Genomic DNA, 20,264 nt, shown 5'->3' on the forward strand with positions numbered 1-20,264 from the left:
TAGAGATCGCGGATCAAAATTAAATGGAAATAGAATCAGAAGGACAATTTTGAACAACAACCCAACTCGCGTCTCCGGACGAGCAAATAGGAACAAACGAAGTCGAAACAAATCTGTATCCAAAACTCCAAACTTAAGCCACATATTGCAAGCGCATCCGAAAAATAGTCCGATCGAAGTTTTTAAAAGCCAATGTTCCGTGGCAACTGTCTTCCGATCTAGAACGATGATGGATGGCTTATGGAGTTGAACGGAACGAAACCACTTATTGCAAAAGGTTTATAAAAATACTATAGCTGTATTTTCGACTAACCGCGGCGGAAAAATTATGTTTCTTCTGAAACCTGACCAGCCCCGGATCTAGGGGGGGGCAAGCCGGGGCCCATGCCCCGGGCGGCAAATTCAGGGGGCGGCAAAATCAGGCGGCTGCCTGATTTTAAATCCTACATCACACATCACAGATTACCATAATAGTAACCTACAGGGCCGTCTTAACCTATGGTGCAGGGTGTGTATGTCTCAGGGGCGCCCCACCACCAGGAAATTTCGAAAAAATTACACCCGTTTGATAAGGAAATTCCATTGTATCATGATACTGACAAGCAAAGTTTCTAAAAAAGTCGCCTTCGCTTTGTTTAATTGATCATTTTGATTATTTTTCACTTTTAACATCCTCCAAATAAGTGAAAAAATTCTCGCTCGCTACGCTCGCGACTAAATGACAGTGGATGTATAGTTTGTCTGATAGTTTATCATTTTTATTGACGCACCGAATCAACGAACACAAATGGCACTCGCTCTAATCACGTTTTCTTTTTATTGTACATAATTCCCAGTTTCATTAATTTGTGAGTCTTCAGGGCCGTCTTAAGCTATGGTGCAGGGTGTGCGAATACCAGGGCGCCTCGGTCTCAGGGGCGCCACGGGACGCCCCTTTATAATAAGGAAGTTCCACATTGTATCATGATACAGACAAAAAAGTCGCCTTCGCTTTGTTTGATTGATCGATCATTTTGATTATTTTTCACTTTTAACATCCTCTAAATAAGTGAAAAAATTCTCGCTCGCTACGCTCGCGGCTAAATGACAATGTATGTGCTATTTTTCTGATTGTTTATTATTTTTATTGACGTACCGAATCAACGAACGCAAATGGCACTCGCTCTTATCACGGTTTCTTTTTATTTGTACACTAGCTTCTGCCAGCGGTTTCACCCGCATCCCGTGGGAACTACTTCCCGTACCGGGATAAAAAGCCTATAGCCTTCCTCGATAAATGGGCTATCTAACACTGAAATAAATTTTCAAATCGGACCAGTAGTTCCTGAGATTAGCGCGTTCATACAAACAAACAAACTCTTCAGCTTTATAATATTAGTATAGATTCCCTGTTTAATTCGTGAGTCTTCAAACAAATAATTTAAAAAAGTTCGTGGCTTTACAATTTACTTAGTCACTTATTATTGTGTCGTAGGCTCAAAAAATTTCGCGCTCGCTTCACTCGCGCAATATTATACAAACGTTGCTTTCATAACTTCATGGCTCAAATCCACGCTGTTACCTTTTATAAGTCAAATGTAGCAAAAAATACAATGTGTCCCGGGGATAAGTGACCGCCCGAAATTTTTTGAATATTTGTACAAAATTAAGGATAATTTCTTTTACATTTTTGAAAAAAAAACATTAAAAAAAAAATATTATCAGGCCTGTTAATAACAGGCTTTGCTCTTTTTTTTTTCAAATTTCAACTGACTGTATTTTTGCATTTGTTTGAAATAGCAGCAAACATTGTTCTGAGCTATTGTAGGAAATATCATGTAGTTTATTAATAAATTAAAAGAAAGTGATATTAAGGGGGCATTATTGGAGTTATTTTGAAAAAACTGAAAAAAAGGCGTTATTTTCTTTGAATTTTTATTTTCTTTTTTTTCTAATAAATGTTTTATTACATTTTTGTTATGTTTGATAATTTTAATTGATAAACTATGATGTCGGCTAGTCAATAAAGAAAAAAGAATTTAAAAAGATGTAAAAACTTAGGAAATATCTTAAAAAAACTGCAGAACGTCACAGTATTTACTAAAAAAATTAAAAAAATCATTAAAAAAAAACCAAAGGCGGTAAGTCCCAAATATAAAGGAAATTATCCTTAATTTTGCACAAAATTCAAATAATTTCGGGCGGTCACTTATCCCCGGGACACATTGTATTATTTATGGAGTCCTCAAAAACAACAAAGTTTGCGCTTCCGACTTCTTGTTAGTTTCCAGCGCTTTTTTAAATTTATTAACTTTTTGTGTCCCAAAATTAAAAAATTTGCGCGCTACTTTCGCTCGCGCAAATTTTTACAATTTGCATTATTCTGTCTCGACTTTCATAACTTAAACCTGGCCAACAGTTTGAGCCTACAATGATTTGGACACTTTTTTTTAAAGTCATTTACCTACCAAAAAAGTGACTTTCGTTGGTGAAAATAAACATAAGTAGGTAGGTACGCGGGGCGGCATTTTTCAGTTTTTGCCCCGCCTAAAAAAAATTGAAGATCCGGGGCTGAACCTGACATGTACTGCGTCGAGATTTTTTATCAGATGACGAGATTAATAGGTCATACAAACCAGATTTTAAACACGTCTCGAAGTTGCAATATGGAAATGAAACTCGCTGCGAATGCATATCGACGAGACCAACAAGATATGCAAATTATTCATACAATAAAGCTATAAAATCTATATATAGAAACGGATATCGAAATTTATTGTTTACGACTAGAAACTGTGAAAGGAATAAAACCACCACGCTTTTCTAAGAACGATCGGATAAGCCAGATTCCCAGTACCTTGTAGACGAATTAGGACATAAGTCTGTCACTTTGCAAAAACCGGATCGTCATATATTTGCGTATATATAGTGCCGTAGGTATGCACAATACTAACGAGCAACTAAGCCATAGATGACAATCTCCGTAGGAACCGTCAATGGAACTAAATTGACGTGAGCTTCGGCGTATGAACCGTAGAATATGCTTTTGCCATTGCAAGGGGATCGACAGTTTTTGTCACATGTGAGCAGTTTTTATTTTGGTCTTACGACGCATTTTTTCATGCTTTGCTCATCTCAGATAGACCTTACTTGGATTTTATTATGCACTGGCGCATAAAAAGCAATTAGAGCGTACCAAGCAATAATTTAGATCTTTGCTGCGCGTGCGTAAATAGATTATTACGCACATGTTTTTCAAATTAAATATCTAATAAATCTGAACAATAAATAATTAACAGCATATGAAAATAAAATAATCACCCCAAGCTGAGGTGAGAACCATTTCAAACATCACCTGCGTTATTTTCGCGAAAAATTAACGGCTTTATTTCAAAATCCGAATAAACGTATAAAGAAATTTTAATGAGGGTTTTTGAAATTTTTTCTGCCACCGGGTGGCGCCACGTATGCGTCTGGTCCAAACAGCTGTCAAATAGTATGGAATTGTAGGTGCCGAACTTATTGTTTATTGAAATTCTGTTATATTGGAAGTGTTATTGATTTTATTATGGACTACGGTCAGAATAAGGTTTCCGAACTAAAAATTGAGCTAAGAGAGAGGGTGCAAAAGTCACTGGTAGTTGAAAAATTTGTTAACACAATATGATTTAGTTTTTTTTATTTACTCAACCTCAATAGTAAAACAATAATGCAGTGCTTTAATTATAAAATAAAAAAACCACTAAAATCGTTCACTATTCATAGTAAAGATAAGCACTTTGACAGTTACCTGGACCTGACGACTCAGTGCGCCACCTGGTGGACGCCATTTTAGAAAACCCTCATTGAAGTGAGATTAAAGCTGTCCGTAGCACACACTATGCAAATTAGTTGACGCTTGACCTTTTTCAAGGATTTCAAAGTACGAATAAAAGGTAAGCCGTAAGCGCAAATATTGAATATTCATGTATTTGACTAGATTTTTCCTCGGCATCGCATGAGGATGGGGCTATTTTTGTGAGTTGTCGAGTCACTGATGCAAAGATTTTAATTGCCATGCTGGAAATTTTAATGTCACCGAGAATGCCAAAATAACTGATATTCAACCTTATCTGAACTTTACGTAGGTAACATATATTTCGGTATTCCTCTGAGAATGCTCTGAGACGAGATCAAGTACCTGAACCCAATCACGGTGGCAGATGAAAATGTCGCGCTTTAAGCAAGAGTTTTGCAGTGTGCACGTTGATCGAAACTTTACTTAACGCGCAGATCGAGATGATTGCATTCCTCCCCTTCAGACTCGAATGCATTTGCATATGACGTCACATACCACGTGCAGTGCATATTGTAAAGCTATTTTTACGTAATGTTGAAATGCTTTTCGTATACAAAGAACGTTGTTGATAAAAATATTCCTACTAGCTCTCGGCGAAGATAACGCTCCTATTATAAATAAGTTTATGTTTGTTTTTTACTGCGAGTTTTTATTGCGCAAAATTAAATTCTGAAAACCAGTCCATTATAACATTAACTTACTTTATAGAGATAAATAGATAACACAATGAAATCTGAAGCTTTTGAAAATAAAAATGGAACAATTGCGCGAAATTCATGATTGAAACTGATAGAATACGTTTAGTACATTTGTAGGACAGGTAACCGACTAAAATAGAGCTGACTCGACGATATTTTTTTCAATGCGATCGCTGAACGGATTGAAACGGAACTTTTGCACAGTCATCCCGCAGGTTAGGCCCTGTAGTTTTTTAATATTCGGTAATGGCTTTTTAAGTAAAGTTCTATCTTGTGAATTCTGAAGTTTTCGCGGATTATTGCCTCAATTTTTTAAGTTACTTTTACGGGTATATTTTTCCACGGTCGCGGACTTTTGATCATATTTTCAAGTCCTCCGAGGCGCGGGTTTACGCGGTTGGTTGAGCGCCCACAAAGTCAACGAGACATAATCTTAATTTCAGCAATCCTTACTAATTTTATAAATGTGAAAGTAACTGTGTCGGTTTATTTATTTGTTACATTTTTACGCTTAATGGAGCGGATTTAGATAGAATCCTTGCTCAAGATATTTTTGACCTGTATTTTTAATGGTTTACGTATTTTGATTATGCAAATGGACGGAAACAAAATAATGAAATTCGTGTATCTCATTGCAGAAGGGCATTAAACACAAAGTAAAAAGTTGCACATTCATACAATGAGTCATGCTAATAAAGTTAACTGACCATCAGTACAATTAAACCATTAACATAATGGAGTTTCAAATGGAGTAGATAAGTGTGAAATAGTGTAAAAGTTATTCTCACCAAATGTTCAGGCATATTCCACTCCTCATATGTCCTGGCGGCCAATGCAAACACTTTCTCATTTATTATCTCTAATGCAGTCATTGTTATCTTCACTATGCTAGCAAAATATCTATCAAATGCCCATCTCAGCTGCCAAAACAACTCCCCGCGGCGCTCTTTACTCACTGAATGCACTATTTTAACCAAATTCCTTATATTATCCTCTGATACGAACAGAGCTAATTTATTCCAATCAACATGAGAGTTGAAAGGCATCACTACGGAGTCCGCAATCACTATTGGTATACACTGAGAAGCTAAAATATCCATTAGGACAGCTTGAGTCAATCTTGCACTTCTTATAACTAAACAGAACATTCCGTCCTTCAACACATTTGGGTAATCAAATTCTCTACCGGTCGTGTATTCACACCGTTTACTGAAATCTGTTTTGTCAGTCTTACAGGTGCCCAATAACAAGAGATCATTGGACGAAGACGCAATATTCTGTAATTCTTCTAAATAATTGTGTGGTATATTGAGCTGCGTAGAAACAATAAGGTACTTCTTTTGTTCTGGTTGTGTGCTGTCAATTTTCTCTGCAACGGAACTGTAGACTGGTATGGAGACATCAAAATTGTGTCTAAAAGTCCAGGTGTTGAAGCCAGCTCCTGCTATAATGGCTCGGCTGGTGTTGAGGTCCACAACTGTGTTGTAGTTGGGTGCAGAACCCGGCAGCATGTTGAATATGAGGTGGTTTTCACCGTGTTGCCAACTGTTGAATAAAACATGTTATTGTGACAGCAGTTATGTTTATTTCATTAGTAAAAAGTTTATAAGCATTCAGCAGTAATTTTTTTATTCAGTAATAGGAAGTAATAAAGTTCTTTGAGTGACAATTTGAACTTCTTTAGGTTAAACTTTTTGTTCCTTTCCAATTACAGTGGGGTGAATAGAATCAGTTAATTCTGTAAAACAATGAGCCTGGTTCGCCTCACAATGGGATGAATTCCATTGTTGCTAGGTATTTATTTAAGGTTTAATTATAGCCTTTTATGTTCCCTTGTGGTTGGTTTAGAGACCATTAAGAAAACTAGGTCTGAGCAACTATAAAACAACAGACTAAACTATAGTTTACTACCAATATGGTGTCTTATTAACTACATAATATTTATGTTCTAAACATTGAGAAAAAAAAAACTATTCTGAATAAATTACTGAGTCATAATTCAACTTGATGTAAACAATAATAATTAATATAGATGATGAATAGATCATAAATGGTAACTTTTAACCTCATTGTCTATAAATAGAGTATAATAAGAAACTGTTTGCTGTCAGCTAGACAAGCTTATCTACTATGTACTTACTGTGGCAGCGACTGCAGCGCTTGTGACACATGTTTACTTGAGAAACTGTGCTGATTCAGAGTGTCTATGCTAGGTACTAACAGGCACGCCTCCTCAGGGTTCGGCGTGTAATATTTACTACGTTTTATAGTATTTAATATCATATAAAATTCTTTAGAAAATTGTGATATAGAATTCCCATTTTCAGTCTGATAGTCTTTTAATGGATATATGTATATTGTTATCTTGTTGTGCCCGCCTTTCCCGCATCTGTACACATCGACACAGTCCCAGTATGTGCAGTTTGCCACACGAGGCTCAGCTTCCAGAGCACTACTGCTGATTTTCACCACTTCAGCACTTGTCGATTCTAAATTCACAGCTTGATACACATCTATCCGCGGCGAACTACCGGAAAACGCGTTAAACACCACAGTAAACACTAAGGATATCACTATAAACAAGAGTAGGCCGACGAAAAACCTATGATACAAGATTTTCCTATACGATGTATACTTCGAATGCTTGCCCGTTTTCAGGAGCGACTCCGCAGCCATTTGTAATTTCGAGGATTAAATTAATCTCCTTAATTTATATATGGCACCCATTATTAGGTACAATCAATTAATTCTCATTCAAAAATCCATCAAAGTATAAAACACGATAATACTGCTTGCGAAGAGAAACTGACGCAGTGAAGTGATTGACATGACAGGCTGCTGGCAGACTGCCAGTGTTGTGAATGTAATCGATATAATTAGAAACGATGTAGTAATCGTGTTGCATGAAATATTAAAAGGTGATTATGACATAGATAGATAAATAACATTTATCCATAAAATAGTATGTTGAATACTTTTTTTTTTTAATCTGTTCAATGTTGCTCTCTTTTTTAACATATTCAATTATTTAATATTTTGTTTCTTTCTATGATCTCCCATCATGGAGATATACAGATTTCTCTGTATGTGTTGAATCGTTATAGTTTTAACGTGCAAGTATTGATATCTACTATCTAATAATAAGAAAATGTTCTAAGGCTAAACTATAGTTAATTAAATGCTAAGGTGTGTGTGTCTTGTGTGACTCCCAATGAATGAGTTACCCTGAGAATCTAAAAGTGAAAGCGACAACATGGTTGATTTTACAAAAGTATACATAAGTCGTAAGTAGACTGTAATCCCTCAATAAGTTCGCTAAATGATTTTTATTTTATTAATAGTTTAGTTTTATTCAGACCCATAACATTATTCAGAATAAAAGACTTTCCATGGGCAGACTAAAAATTATAAAATAAAATAAGAAAATAACATACAAATTCAGTATTATCAATAATCCAACAATATAATCGATTTTGATAATCGGTATGAACAGCACTAGAGTTTCTGAGGGGCCATAGATAAAAAATAGTGACATCAAATTATTCTGCTTTACGTGCGTTCAAAACGAAGTTGCTCATAGGCAGTTTTTATTTTTATTTAATTTGTAAAACCGTTTATTGTTACAAGATAAAGTTGTTAGTTCAAAAGAATCCTAATTGCTTACAAGTCGAAATATTTTTCAATATATTTTGAAAGTTGGTTTCGAACGCAACCAATTGTTACGAGGTGAACTTTTTTGTTTTTCTGTCAGTTTTGTGTTGTGCGTAGTTGTGGTTGAGTTTCTGATGGCTTGATTAATTTTGTTATTATTTTATTTTACCAATTCCGACAAATAATTTCGTTCCGAGCTTGACCAGAAATGGCTCTATTACCTCCAGACCCAGTTTATACGATCAGGAATGTGGATAACGTTCCTGTTTATTCGTTGGCATTTAGCTTTTTGCCTGGCGGTCTCGAGAGGTTACTGGCCGGCTCAAAAAACGGCTATGTTTATGCATACAACCTTCAGGTAAGATCATGTTTATATTCCAAACATATTATTCAGCATATGAAGTACGCAGAAGGCGTTAATGACGTGTCCTATAGCTTCCATTAAATGCGCGACATTTTTGTTTACTACCCTCGATTCGCGACCTACAATTGAGCGGATCGTCTGCCAAATCAAATCACATACGCACTTACTCTATTTTATTAGGTCACTGACTGTCTTTTCACTTGGCACTATGATAAACAGTTTATTTTAACGTGTTTTATTATTTTTCTTTGGAGGTAGGTACATAGTTTGTTTTGCCTCATCTGCATATTAATTTAGTCGCTCTAATAAATTTTAGTCGATCTAATCTCTATCTAATGATTGGTAAGATATAAATAGAATAAAAGTCTTAGTACCTAATATAACCTTTTTAATATACATGTTTTAAAGCTTTTTATTTTAGGTGGGAATAGGTGGATGTATATTATTGACTAAAATCTTATAGTTAATTTTCAGAAGTCTGCTTTTTCTTAGTGGCTTTTAATTGGAATCAAAACAAACAGAAAAGCTTTGATGTACTTTCTTTTCCAAAGGTGTGACAAGCTCATAATAATAAAAACGTTTTGTGATTTCAGACCAATCGTGTGCAACAAAAGATTCAAGTTGGTCAAGCTCCCATTCTTCACCTCATCCACACGAATAACCACCTCATCACTCAGGAGAAGGGCGGCAAGTTCAAAGTTTTTAGTTTAACAAACAGCGGCTATGAGGAAGACGCACTTATCGACAATGATTACCCTGGTTTCTGCCGTTTTGACGCCAACACAAAACTCGAAACACTCTATGTACCTGACAAGGATTCAAAAATTCACATTTACAACTTTTCCGGTGAAAAAGTAGGAAGTTTGGATCCGGACGCATCACTTAAGCTCGGAGACCCGATGTGCTTAAAATATGTGGAGTTTCCTTGTGACCAGCCCTGCCTGCTGGCCGGCTACGAAGCAGGATGGCTCCTCCTGTGGGATCTCAACACTAGTCAATGTATCAGCAAACTGAAGACCGCAGAGTGTCCCATGTCTGTTGATTTCCACCTGGAGCAGCAACGAGGCATGATCGGCAATGCCTCAAATGTGATACAGATCTTTAGTATAGGGAGAAAAGACTTAAGCTTGGCCCACAAAATGGATATAACAATTAAAAACCCAGGTATAAATAAAGTTCAGTCCCGGTCTGATGGCAAGGTATTTGCTTCGGGGGGCTGGGACAGCCATATCCGCATCTTCTCTTGGTTCTCTCTTCGACCTCTGGTTGTGCTCACTGAGCATAAGCAAGCTATTCAGGATGTTGTCTACTCAACTGAGAAGGTCTCTTTCTGGAATGCCAAGATAATGGCGGCTGGCGGACTTGATGGTGCTATTACACTCTGGGATTTGTATAACAACAAGCAGTAAAGCATTTAACTTTTTTATAGTAGTTTTTAGAATATTCCCAAGCTCAGATTGCGGTAAATTCGAAAATATGTATACTTACAACAGCATTCTAGTCAAACTTAGAATGTATTGGCCAAAGTACTTTTTCGGGTGTTACTGCATCTGGCCTGTTAATCTTGCTGGTCTCGCATGAGTACACTATTATAAATAGGCTTAAATGTAGTCAAATATATACAGAGATATCTAAATTTACTTTGCTTATTTAGAATAATGTTTATAAAGGTCTACTCATACAACAGTCCAGGATGCGACAGGTTGGCTTGAGCGCGGCGATACAGACTCCTTGTTGACAAATCGCTAAAGTTCCAAATATCCCGTGGCCACTTCTGCACAGAAGTATCAGTGAAACAATGCCAGTATTGCCTTTAATTGTTATATGACGCATTTAATGTGAATCATCCGAAGACGCTTTAATTATTTGAAGATATAATTTTTTATGAATGCAATAATGTTAATTATAATTGGATCTCAAAAATGTACAAATTTCTGAATATAGAGGCGCGCATTTCGCATCATGTGGCCTAGCTGTTAGTTAGTAAGAACATGTTGTTAAAGTATAGCAATCAATATTTTCCATTATTGGTTTTTAGCGATGATTTTAAGTCAAGACATTAAAAGCCCATGAAATTAACGATTTACTTTTATTTCTATTGCCTAAGTATGTGAATTTCATCATGTCTCTTACACCTGAATCTACATTCATGAATGATTCATTGTTTTTCTGTGAATTGAAACATCTGTTTTTCAGATTGTCTGATATGACGACACATAGTAATGCCTTGCCAAGGTGGTTGCTAAGAAGTGTCAGTCACAATCCGGCTGCAGTTTTTAGTAAGGTTTTCTATGTATTATTGCAGCCATGAAAACGCCGATTCATTTATCGCTCAGCCCCTTAAATGAATATGTTCATTAATTTTTTCCATTTCCCTTAGAAATTTTATTAATGGCTCATTTACGAATATTAAGTAATAGCCCCCTGCATTGTTTTTCAGATTACTATCTTATTAATGAAAGGCTCATTCTTCACCTTCACAATAATACCGATAGGTCTTGCACGATAGCCTTAAATAATTTCCGTTTACGGATTAGTTATCATATAATAGACAGGCTAATAAAATAAACAGATAGAGTAGTAATAATTTTTATTTTACATACATTGAAGTAATAAGTTACTAATATCACATTTACAGTGCGCCCTAATACCTAAGACAAAATTTTAATAGCATCTTACAACTAAAGACTAGCAACCTGAAAGTATAATGAACTCTGTTCGGATTATCATGCGTTTGTGATATGTATCAGAGAATAATGAGATTATTTGGATTATCTAAACTTCTACTATTTTCCTCGTCTTTGGAATGAGCGCTTCGTCGTCGGTGGACACTTCCACCAGTCTCCGCCGTTTCCGCAGTGGCCTTGTGGATTCTGATGGCTCTCTACTCTTGGCAACTATTTTCGCCATTTTATTTCCGAGTCTAGTTATTTTGAATTTTGGCAAAGTCTGTTCCGGATTTCCAGTCTCATTAATTTCTGTTTCCATTTTGTCTTCCTCGAGTCGGTCGTTGTTTTGTTCGCCTACCGGACTCTTGTCTACTGCAGGCTCCGAGGGCGATTCACTCGCACATCCCGACACTTCCTCATCTCTCTTGTTTTTATCACTATTCATTGTGAAGTCTAAAGGTTCTTCTACTTCTGCTGTGTCTGGTTTGGTTTCGGTCTTAACTTTCGTCGCGCAGTGAGCCTGCACGAATGCAGAAAACGGTATCGGTATCGGAATGGGGAGCGGTATTGGTAAGATAACCGGGTAAGGGACTAATACCGTGACCGGTGGGGCCTGGCCGATAGGCGTGGGGAAGTTCAACGGCGGTGGGAGGCCAGGGTGTCGGGGCCGCTCCATAGGAAAGCCTGGACGAGGCATGAAGTTTAATCGCGGTGGGAACATACCATGTGGGTGCCGCGGATCATGATTGTCTAAGAACATTGGAGGTGGCATGCTGAACATCGGATTTGGTGGAAACGGCGGAGGAGGTGGGTGTGTGTTGATGGGGTGCGGCGGCGAGTGAATGACATTCCCTGCTGTGGATGCTGGTGAAGATCCGTCAGAGGGACTGCACATGCGCAAGTCTTGCGCTTTCGGAGTTGACGTCCGTTGCCTCACAGTTTGCGATGTGACCGTGGCCGAACACTTCGACGTTCTTCGTTTGCGCAAATTCATTTTAGTGTTCCTAACGTCTTTTTTTGCTTCTGGTGATTTCTGAACTGATAATGCCTCATCGGAAGGCCGTTTTTGCTTCATCAGCTTTGCAGTTGGTGCAATAGTAATTAGAGGAAGCGGAGATCTGTTTTGCGTCTTTTGTGCTTCTGTCTTTTCTATGTTTGTGGTTTTGGTGGGAACATTATCTGGGTTGGGCGACCCTGAACGTTCTGATGTTGGTGATGCTGACCGGCTCTTGCAGTTCTTGAGCCAGAGCTCCGGGGTGATGAGGTTGGATGATGATGACGCGTTGACTAAATGCGGGTTGAGATCGAGGTGAGCTTGCGTCTCGCGGCAGAAGATGTGCATCTTGTATTGGTTTAGGCATTTGTCGGAGCAGAATTGAAGCTGTGTCGCGCCGTCCTGAAAATTGAGAACTTAGTCTTATTATCTCTGAAGTAGGTAATAAATGTAATTTTATCTATATTAATATTATAAAGCTAAAGAGTTTGTTTGTTTGCTTGAACGCGCTAACCTCAGGAAGTACTGGTCCGATTTGAAAAATTCTTTCAGTGTTAGATAGCCCACTTATCGAGGAAGGCTAGAATGAATGAATGCCCACGAGATGCGGGTGAAACCGCTGCCAGAAGCTAGTTTTATTATATCAAAAGGGCTGCCTAGTATCAACTAGTATGCGGAAACGTATTTGCTGTAACTAGGAAGATTTTTAAACATCTTTAGGTACGGGAGTCGTTCAGTCCCACCATACTCGAATACATCTCGAAAAAAAACGATCCTCACCTGGAAATCGACGTAAGCCACAGTGTGTCTGACATGCCTGCACCAATCACAGGTCTTCGCTCGCTTGAAGTTGGCGCGCCGTGATTGGCTGAAGCACAGCTCCGAACAAAATGTGGCGCCCGCGTGCTGCAGCGCTGAACCCTCGCTCGGCAGACTCTTGTTGCACCACGAGCATTCGTCTGCTGAAAAAGGAAAAGACTTTTATGAAATAAGCGAAAATACATAGAAGATTCTGTTTAAAAGTAGGTTTATCCCTACATAGAGTACCTACATACAATTGCCATTGCCTGTAAAGAGGCACATACAATTTGGAGTGACAACCATAAACAAGGCGTATGTGGCTTGGGCTTTACCAGGCTTCACAAAAGAAAACGCAAGAAGCTTTAAAGCTTTAGCAAGAACGAGAGTATCTTATTTACAATTGTACAGTACAGCCTTAGATAAAAGTTAAAAATAAAATACGGTTCTAGGAAAGAATTGGTTCCTGTGATTCCATGGTATTTAGAAAACCACCTCCCGGAATTAAAAATATCATATAACTTCATGTTTCTGCCTATTAAACGTAGATTTATCTGAAAAACCTATGTGTAAACATGTTTTTTTTTTTCGATAAATACTTTATTTTTGTTAATGAATTCTTCCCGATTACACATCGAGTGTTTACCTACTTCTCAAGTTATAATTATTTTCCTATTAAAGCGGCATATACCTACTCTAAGACCATGCGGACAAATTCGCTGCAAAAAGAAAAACCACAAAATACATAGGTACAGAAGTCAATCTACATATAAAGCGCGTTCGAGTCACGCAGACTTAGGTGTCTATGTGTGCGTGTTCACAGACGCGCTGTCTCAAAACAACTCAAAACAGTGCGAGCGGGGCTGCCGTTTTCTTGAGATACGCGCGTCACACACAAGGTAGATAAATGTGCACGCGTTTTGATACCTACCTAACTGTAATTTGACTGTAATATTTTTAATTTTAATAACAAAAGAAAAAGTAATAATGGAGTATAGTAAGTTCAACTCAGTTGTGCGCGCGGCCTTTTGTGTGGGTAATCCTTGTACATATACAGTGACTTTGTGTGCGTGACAAGAGGTACAGTCAGGTACAAATACAGTTATTTCGGGGTTGTATACAGGTGTTTAAGAAAAATAGTTATAACGTAATTTAGTGTTAATCTTTTTATAACGATTCTGAATCGCTACTTGAAAAATCAAATGATGAATTTTTGGATTCGCTACTTTCCAAGGTGAATTATAAATTCTGACTCCATGTCAAAATGTCTATAGTATTCTTCTTTATTCTTTTGTACATGTCGACAAGTATTACCCCACATCCCTTAATCAATTTGATTTAAACGTTCATTTATGAGTTTCATTAATTCCGTCTTATTTTGGTCGACATTATGCGAAGCAATATAATTTTTTAAAATTCCCCACACATTTTGTTTACATTATTATACACGATTACGTTTTTTTTTACATTCTTAGTCCACACTTTTATTTATTGTCCGCGTACCCCGAGCTAGAAAATATGTAAGGAGTATTTAATTCATCTTAGATATTTCACGTCATTTATTTCTTAGACACTGTCAATGTCAATTTGAAAAGACGTATGAGAAAATAATGAAAAACTGTAAAATGTTATAATAAAAAGCCTTGAATGTTTCATTTTTTGAAACGCTACCTGACTCCTTTGAAACATTTTCTCCGTGAAGAACTAGACATTTTCGTAAACGACTGTACCCATAACAAAAAGCGATAAGAACACGTCATCCTCGGACGACGTCACTGTCACACGAATGAAAGTTGTATATTTACAAGCCGACGCACACATAGGGCCGCGCGCAAATCTGAGTTGAACTATCTATAACAAAAAAAGTCGTATTATATGTAATTGTTCAGTGGACGGTTGTTTTAATACAACAATAAACAGTGAACTGTCGTTTTTTAGCCTGCCGTATTACCTATAGTATGGACCTACTTATTTTCTCATATTTCGATGGTTCTTTTAATAAACGCAGTAGGTAGGTACAGTTAGGTGGGTAGGTAAGCGCCCTGGCGGCCTCTGGCCCAATGCCGTAATAAGTTTTGCTAGTGTCGGCCCAGGCGAACCGCCCAACCTACCCTCAAAGATTATTACTAAGTAGTAGGAGTTGATAATTCATGGCGAGAGTATGTTGTAAGGTAGACGAAATAAAACTCGCAAATCAAGGTTTCTGTAGGTAGAAGCAAGCTTAGATCAGGGACTGTACCAACCCATTACATACAAAAATATTTTTTTCGCAAGTAAAGAGTAATAAGTAAGTACCTATAAGTATATGTATGAATAACAAAATTATAAATTGCGGTTTCTGAAAAAGTTCGGTATCTCGTTCAAACGAATTTCCGTTGAAAGTGTTTATTAACCTCATGTATGCCACATTAAATATTTTATTATTATTGGTTTATATTTCATTTTTCCTGTTTTATTCTCAACAATAAATCAAATAATTAGATACGAGTACCACTACCACGTTAGTTTTATGCGCATAAAAAGTTGACGACCCTAGCGCGACCGCCGAGTTTAGGCATGAAAAGTGAAGTACATACATGAGATTGACTTCTGTACCTATGTATTTTGTGGAAAAACTGTTCATATTTTACCGTGTTAACGAAAAACTATGAACCTATTTGCATAAAACTATTCAACTCCTAATTTAGCAATGATTAATGAAGATCATTGACAGTTTACACTTAATAGTGATACCAAAAGGCTATCTTTAATGACTCCAATCATTTGTTTAATCATAAAATAAGATAAGACTTAAAAAAACCTGAAAAACAGTGATGTAAATCTCTACTGAAAGGTTGCCGTCAAAATTCATCAGGCGTTCATTGTAAAAACTCAATTATTTTATAGGAATAATTCTTGGAATTCAATAAAAGAATAAGTTTTATAAAATACACAAATGTGCCTTCTTGCTAATGAACATTTCCTGGCAATCGAAAAAAAAACTCAGTAAAAAAGAAACAACCGACTGGCATCCATTATCCTATAAAAAATTACCGGAAAATGGGCTAATTGAAATAAAAGTTGCAACTGTGAATATCATGTTGTTGGTGAATAATAAAAACTGCTCTTCAGTCGTGGCTCGGGTATCCATCTCCAATTATTATTAATTTGCGAATGATATTGAATAGAAAAAACGCGCGAAACTGTACACTGGCTTTCTCATTACTGCGATTCGTTTATAACCTTACACAGGGCGGGTAAATGATAGCTTGTTATACTTTACTGCCCTTATTAATTTACCTTTTTACCAAACCTACGATTATGAAATGGAAAACTAATGGTTTTACTTTGATTTCCTTGTAATTGAGAGTCATTACGGACAATGGTCAGTAGAATGTTATAAATTGTTAGAAACGATACCACCTCTATATGTAGGTACTACAAGAGTACATATTATGTACTAAGTAATTAAAGTTTGCTAAATAAATCCTTCCGTTTGATATGACGACGCATTTTCTATCGAAAACATCGAACATTGACTTCATTGATTTATTTAGTTAGAGAAATTGTCTTAGATGGTTTCTGAATTCAGATAAAAAGATATGTATTGTTAAATTTTCTTCAGGGCACCTAGATACACGATTTATTTTTAGTAGGCTAGGTGGGTACCTCCTTATCTTCTTCTAATTAAGCCATGGCCTAAATTCCTTAGAATATCTCAACGTAGTGCTATTCCGTTCCAAATTGAAGCGTGTGTTTAGTTCTATGTAACACTATATTGTAACGTTATACATTCCTAATCATCACAATTTAACCACAAAGTTCTACATTTTCACTTGCGGCACACCTACATCGGTACCTGTTTATACTACGTATTCGCGGGGCGTTCATTAGGAATAGTAAACCGGCTTTGCGGTATCAAATTTGTAAATAATGTACGTTTGCTAACATCGATATATGTACCTACACTACATACAAAGCTTTCTGTATTCTGTCCATTTCTTGCTCAGCGATCTTTATCGTGTTTCGTGGTACCATTACTAAAAATTATCGATATAATATCCGTATCACACCTCGTAAACAGAAGGAGTTCCGAGAAAATGAGTTTATTATACTGAATGTAGGAATTAGATTACTATCTGTGGCATCACGCAGCGAGTTTCATTTTGCCGCCGTTTTTATCGTGAAAGCTCGCGAGGGGTGCGTTTGGAAACACATCTATTCGTAGAAGTACAGCTGCACCGGGAAGAGGGTTCGCGTTCTAAGAAATTCAATTCGTATTTATTTGATATGATATTAATACGTAATAGATAGAAATAGCCGGTAGCAAGTCTATTACCTTGATTTACACGGTCAATTAAGCTCGCTTTACCTTGAAGAATGAGAACTTGAGAAGTTTAGTCACGATATGCTTTGCTTTGTGTTGATCATAGATATTAGTTCTTAGGTGTTTATATTTTATTTCTAACTGAAATACTTATAAGAGCTCTGAGGGAATTATGATAGTGGCATTGTCTGTTTGATTTGAGAGTGAGCAAAACCACGAAACGCAAAACTGTTTTCATGTGCCAATTGAAAAACTAGCGCTGCCATCGATAGTGGCCCCTGCCAACAACACACTAAAGATTTTCCAATTAGTGCCTATAAATGCTTCAATTCTTGATGACAGTAAACAAGATAAGTAATAGTCATGTGCTATCTACATACCTTTGTTTTTCTGTTCGCTCGCCTGCTCGGGACTGGAAGCATCTCGAGCTCGTGATGCGGCCCATCTCCGTAACTCCAGTCTTTCATACCCGTACCAGCCTAGCAGCTCGTTCATCGCTGTTTCTGCGAAGTCCTGGAAAAAAGGAGAAATAACTATTAGAAAAATAAAGCTAAGGTTTCTTGCAGTGTTCCTTTGGCGCACTGGTTACCTGGTCTATGATTGAGAAAAAAAAATATTTTAGCTTATTTTTTTGACCGCGCCTATCTCAGAAACTAGGTAGGTAGGTATGTAGGTACTGAGTAGATTCATTTGAATCATGCCTTCAGGGTTAGATAGCCCATTTATCGAGAAAGGCATTAAACCGGTACCTATATATATTTAACATTAGAGCTTAGTTACCCATAAATTAAGAAAATAAAAACTTCGAACCGTAGAAATCTTAGAAATTAAATCTATAAGCCAAGGTCAAGTAGGTAGGTAGTTTAGTCTTAGTTTACTGGTTTTGCGATAGCTTATTCTAGAATTCTAGATTAATTTTCGCTGCAGCAAGATCCCCAAAAAACACTAAAAGTAGACATAATGAGAGCAAGAAAGTACATTTACCCAACATCTGATGTAATTTTGGAGCATAATGCTAACCCACGTATCGTCCACAAATACAGAATCTATTTTAAACACCAAAACTGAAATAAAACACGATTTATATAAAATAAATGTTGTCGTTGATGACCTCCTTAAAATCAAGCTGACTGCCAGATATCGCGACAATAAATTCTTATGGATATACAGAAACGTCCAATTTTTACAATAACACGTAAGTAACACAAGAGGTATCTGTGTCACTTTAAAAAAAATATTGTAAGTGCTTAAAAACAACGCGGTGTCATATTGTTTTGTTGTATTTAATTTTATACTTTTTCCATATTTCATTCGACTACGTGCATTACAGTATTTCAGTAGCCTGTCCGTATAAAACTCAACCTACGTCAATCTACAATGATAACGGTTATTTGGTTTTGCCATGCATTTGATACGTTACTAAGCCAGAGGCCAAACATCTCATGCGCGTGTACTTAATGACAACGACAGCCATGCTCTTCAAGTTGAAACACCGACGCAGAAACACAACATTCCGACTATATAAGGGCTGAAAAGGTTTTTTTATTACTAGAACCCATCCAGCACATTTAATTATGTTTATTTTCCTTCCAGGATTACTCCACGCAGTTGACGCAGTCGTGTTCAGGCATAGTAACAATACTTTGCAGAAGTTTGCACAAAGAGTTCTCTTACTAAATGGTGTCATAAAACCCATGGATCGTAATTTCAGTGAATAAAAAATGTTAGTCATTCATCAACTTTCGTTTATTAGTGGTAATTTGGCAGCGTGGAACATTGTGTTTTATTTTATTGGTTACGGAAGCTGTTGTAATTTTAGAGGACTCTTTTTAGCCCGCTATCTTACTAGGGTTTTACGACGGGATAGCGGCCTTAGGAGTTGACTACCTACTTCTCGAAAAGCAATTTCGAAGAAATATAAAGATCTATCTCGTTCTTTATGTCAGCCAATATTTTCACCGAAGCTATAGCCTTGTGGCCCTAAGTAGTGTTTGTTTAATAGCATGAAGTCAGTTTTAGAAGCCAACTTCAGACAAGCAAAGCTACTTGAAGAAGAATTGCTTTTGCTTTGACTACGAGATGTTATATTTTAGAAATTGATCGTAGTCGTAGCCGTGGTCAACACAACGTTAATTGTTGCTACGAATTTGCTACGTAGATTTTTTAAGGAAAATGCCTCTTTAAAACGTACCTAGGTTTAGTTTTCGGTTATGGTCGTTAAAATGTTTACTGTATTAATTATACTAATTTCAATGTTCGACATTTTACATGATATATTTATTAATAGAACAAAACTATTAGATACCTATGTAGGTAGCTAAAACACGAACATAATACAAGCTCGGTCGTCAAAGCAACAGTAAGTCCGATATTCCAACAAAATGGAATCTCGTTAACCGCTACATATCGGCAACATTCAAAGCTCTTACGAAGATGCCTTCATTACATTGAAACCGTATCTCTTTGACACACGAGTATCAAAATAACCTGGTTTTAATTAATCTGTGCCTTGCAAAGCTTAGTGACGCCGAGACGGCTAATATTTCATAGGACAAGATGACCAGTCCAGCAAAGATAATTGGACTCTAGTTACAGAAAGAAATCTGCGATGGATGGAAATGTTTATGTTTTGACGGAGCTTGCTTGATGAGAGTTTAGTTTAGCATTTTTTTGTGGCTTTATTTATAGGTTTATTCACATTGTCTGATGAACCCCTTTTTGTAGTATTTCAGCTGTTTAAAGTGAGAAACTTTTCGCTCATTTGCATAACGAAGAATATGTAAGGGACAAAGGGTAAAGAAAGAAAATCGAAAATTGTCTTTAGCAATTTTAGAAAAACTAGAAATGTATAGTAGATATAACGTATGTGTGACGTAATAAGTAGGAGCCGGAGGTTTTCAATCAGTCTGCGTATTTTTAGGGTTCGGTTTTTTTTCCAGCACAACATTTATGTACATTGTTCCTAAG

At 36.8% G+C, this 20,264-nt stretch overlaps 3 protein-coding genes across 4 annotated transcripts in view; 1 reads left to right on the forward strand and 2 right to left on the reverse strand.

Annotated features, from left to right (window-relative positions):
- LOC110376090 (exostosin-2) overlaps positions 1-7,364 on the reverse strand; it is a 37,525-nt gene extending 30,161 nt beyond the window's left edge. The window contains exons 1-2 of the mRNA XM_021334444.3: positions 6,656-7,364; positions 5,304-6,060 (exon numbers count right to left, since the gene is read on the reverse strand). Of these exons, the coding sequence (XP_021190119.2) occupies positions 5,304-6,060; positions 6,656-7,191 (1,293 nt within the window). The 5' untranslated portion in view covers positions 7,192-7,364. The remainder of the gene's footprint in view (positions 1-5,303; positions 6,061-6,655) is intronic.
- Positions 7,365-8,242: 878 nt separating this feature from the next.
- On the forward strand, positions 8,243-10,607 carry LOC110376070 (guanine nucleotide-binding protein subunit beta-like protein 1). The gene is made up of 2 exons (XM_021334413.3): positions 8,243-8,524; positions 9,124-10,607. Exons 1-2 carry the CDS (start codon positions 8,375-8,377, stop codon positions 9,937-9,939), a joined length of 966 nt encoding a protein of 321 aa, XP_021190088.3. The 5' UTR covers positions 8,243-8,374; the 3' UTR covers positions 9,940-10,607.
- Positions 10,608-11,103: 496 nt separating this feature from the next.
- The window catches only part of LOC110376071 (sine oculis-binding protein homolog), a 33,338-nt gene continuing 24,177 nt past the window's right edge, over positions 11,104-20,264 (reverse strand). For both annotated transcript variants that reach the window (XM_021334415.3, XM_021334414.3), the window contains 3 exons: positions 17,678-17,810; positions 12,974-13,155; positions 11,104-12,595 (listed from right to left, as the gene is read on the reverse strand). In XM_021334415.3, the coding sequence (XP_021190090.3) occupies positions 11,306-12,595; positions 12,974-13,155; positions 17,678-17,810 (1,605 nt within the window). In that variant the 3' untranslated portion in view covers positions 11,104-11,305. The remainder of the gene's footprint in view (positions 12,596-12,973; positions 13,156-17,677; positions 17,811-20,264) is intronic.

This window comes from Helicoverpa armigera, chromosome 7 (assembly GCF_030705265.1).
Source record: "Helicoverpa armigera isolate CAAS_96S chromosome 7, ASM3070526v1, whole genome shotgun sequence".
Taxonomy (NCBI): Eukaryota; Metazoa; Arthropoda; class Insecta; order Lepidoptera; family Noctuidae; genus Helicoverpa; species Helicoverpa armigera.

What these genes read in the sequence shown, in the direction of transcription:
- LOC110376070 (XM_021334413.3), top strand. Translation starts at nt 8,375, where the DNA reads ATGGCTCTATTACCTCCAGACCCAGTTTATACGATCAGGAATGTGGAT. An exon ending in TTTATGCATACAACCTTCAG is followed by an intron (nt 8,525 to 9,123) that starts GTAAGATCATGT and finishes TTGTGATTTCAG; the next exon opens with ACCAATCGTGTGCAACAAAA.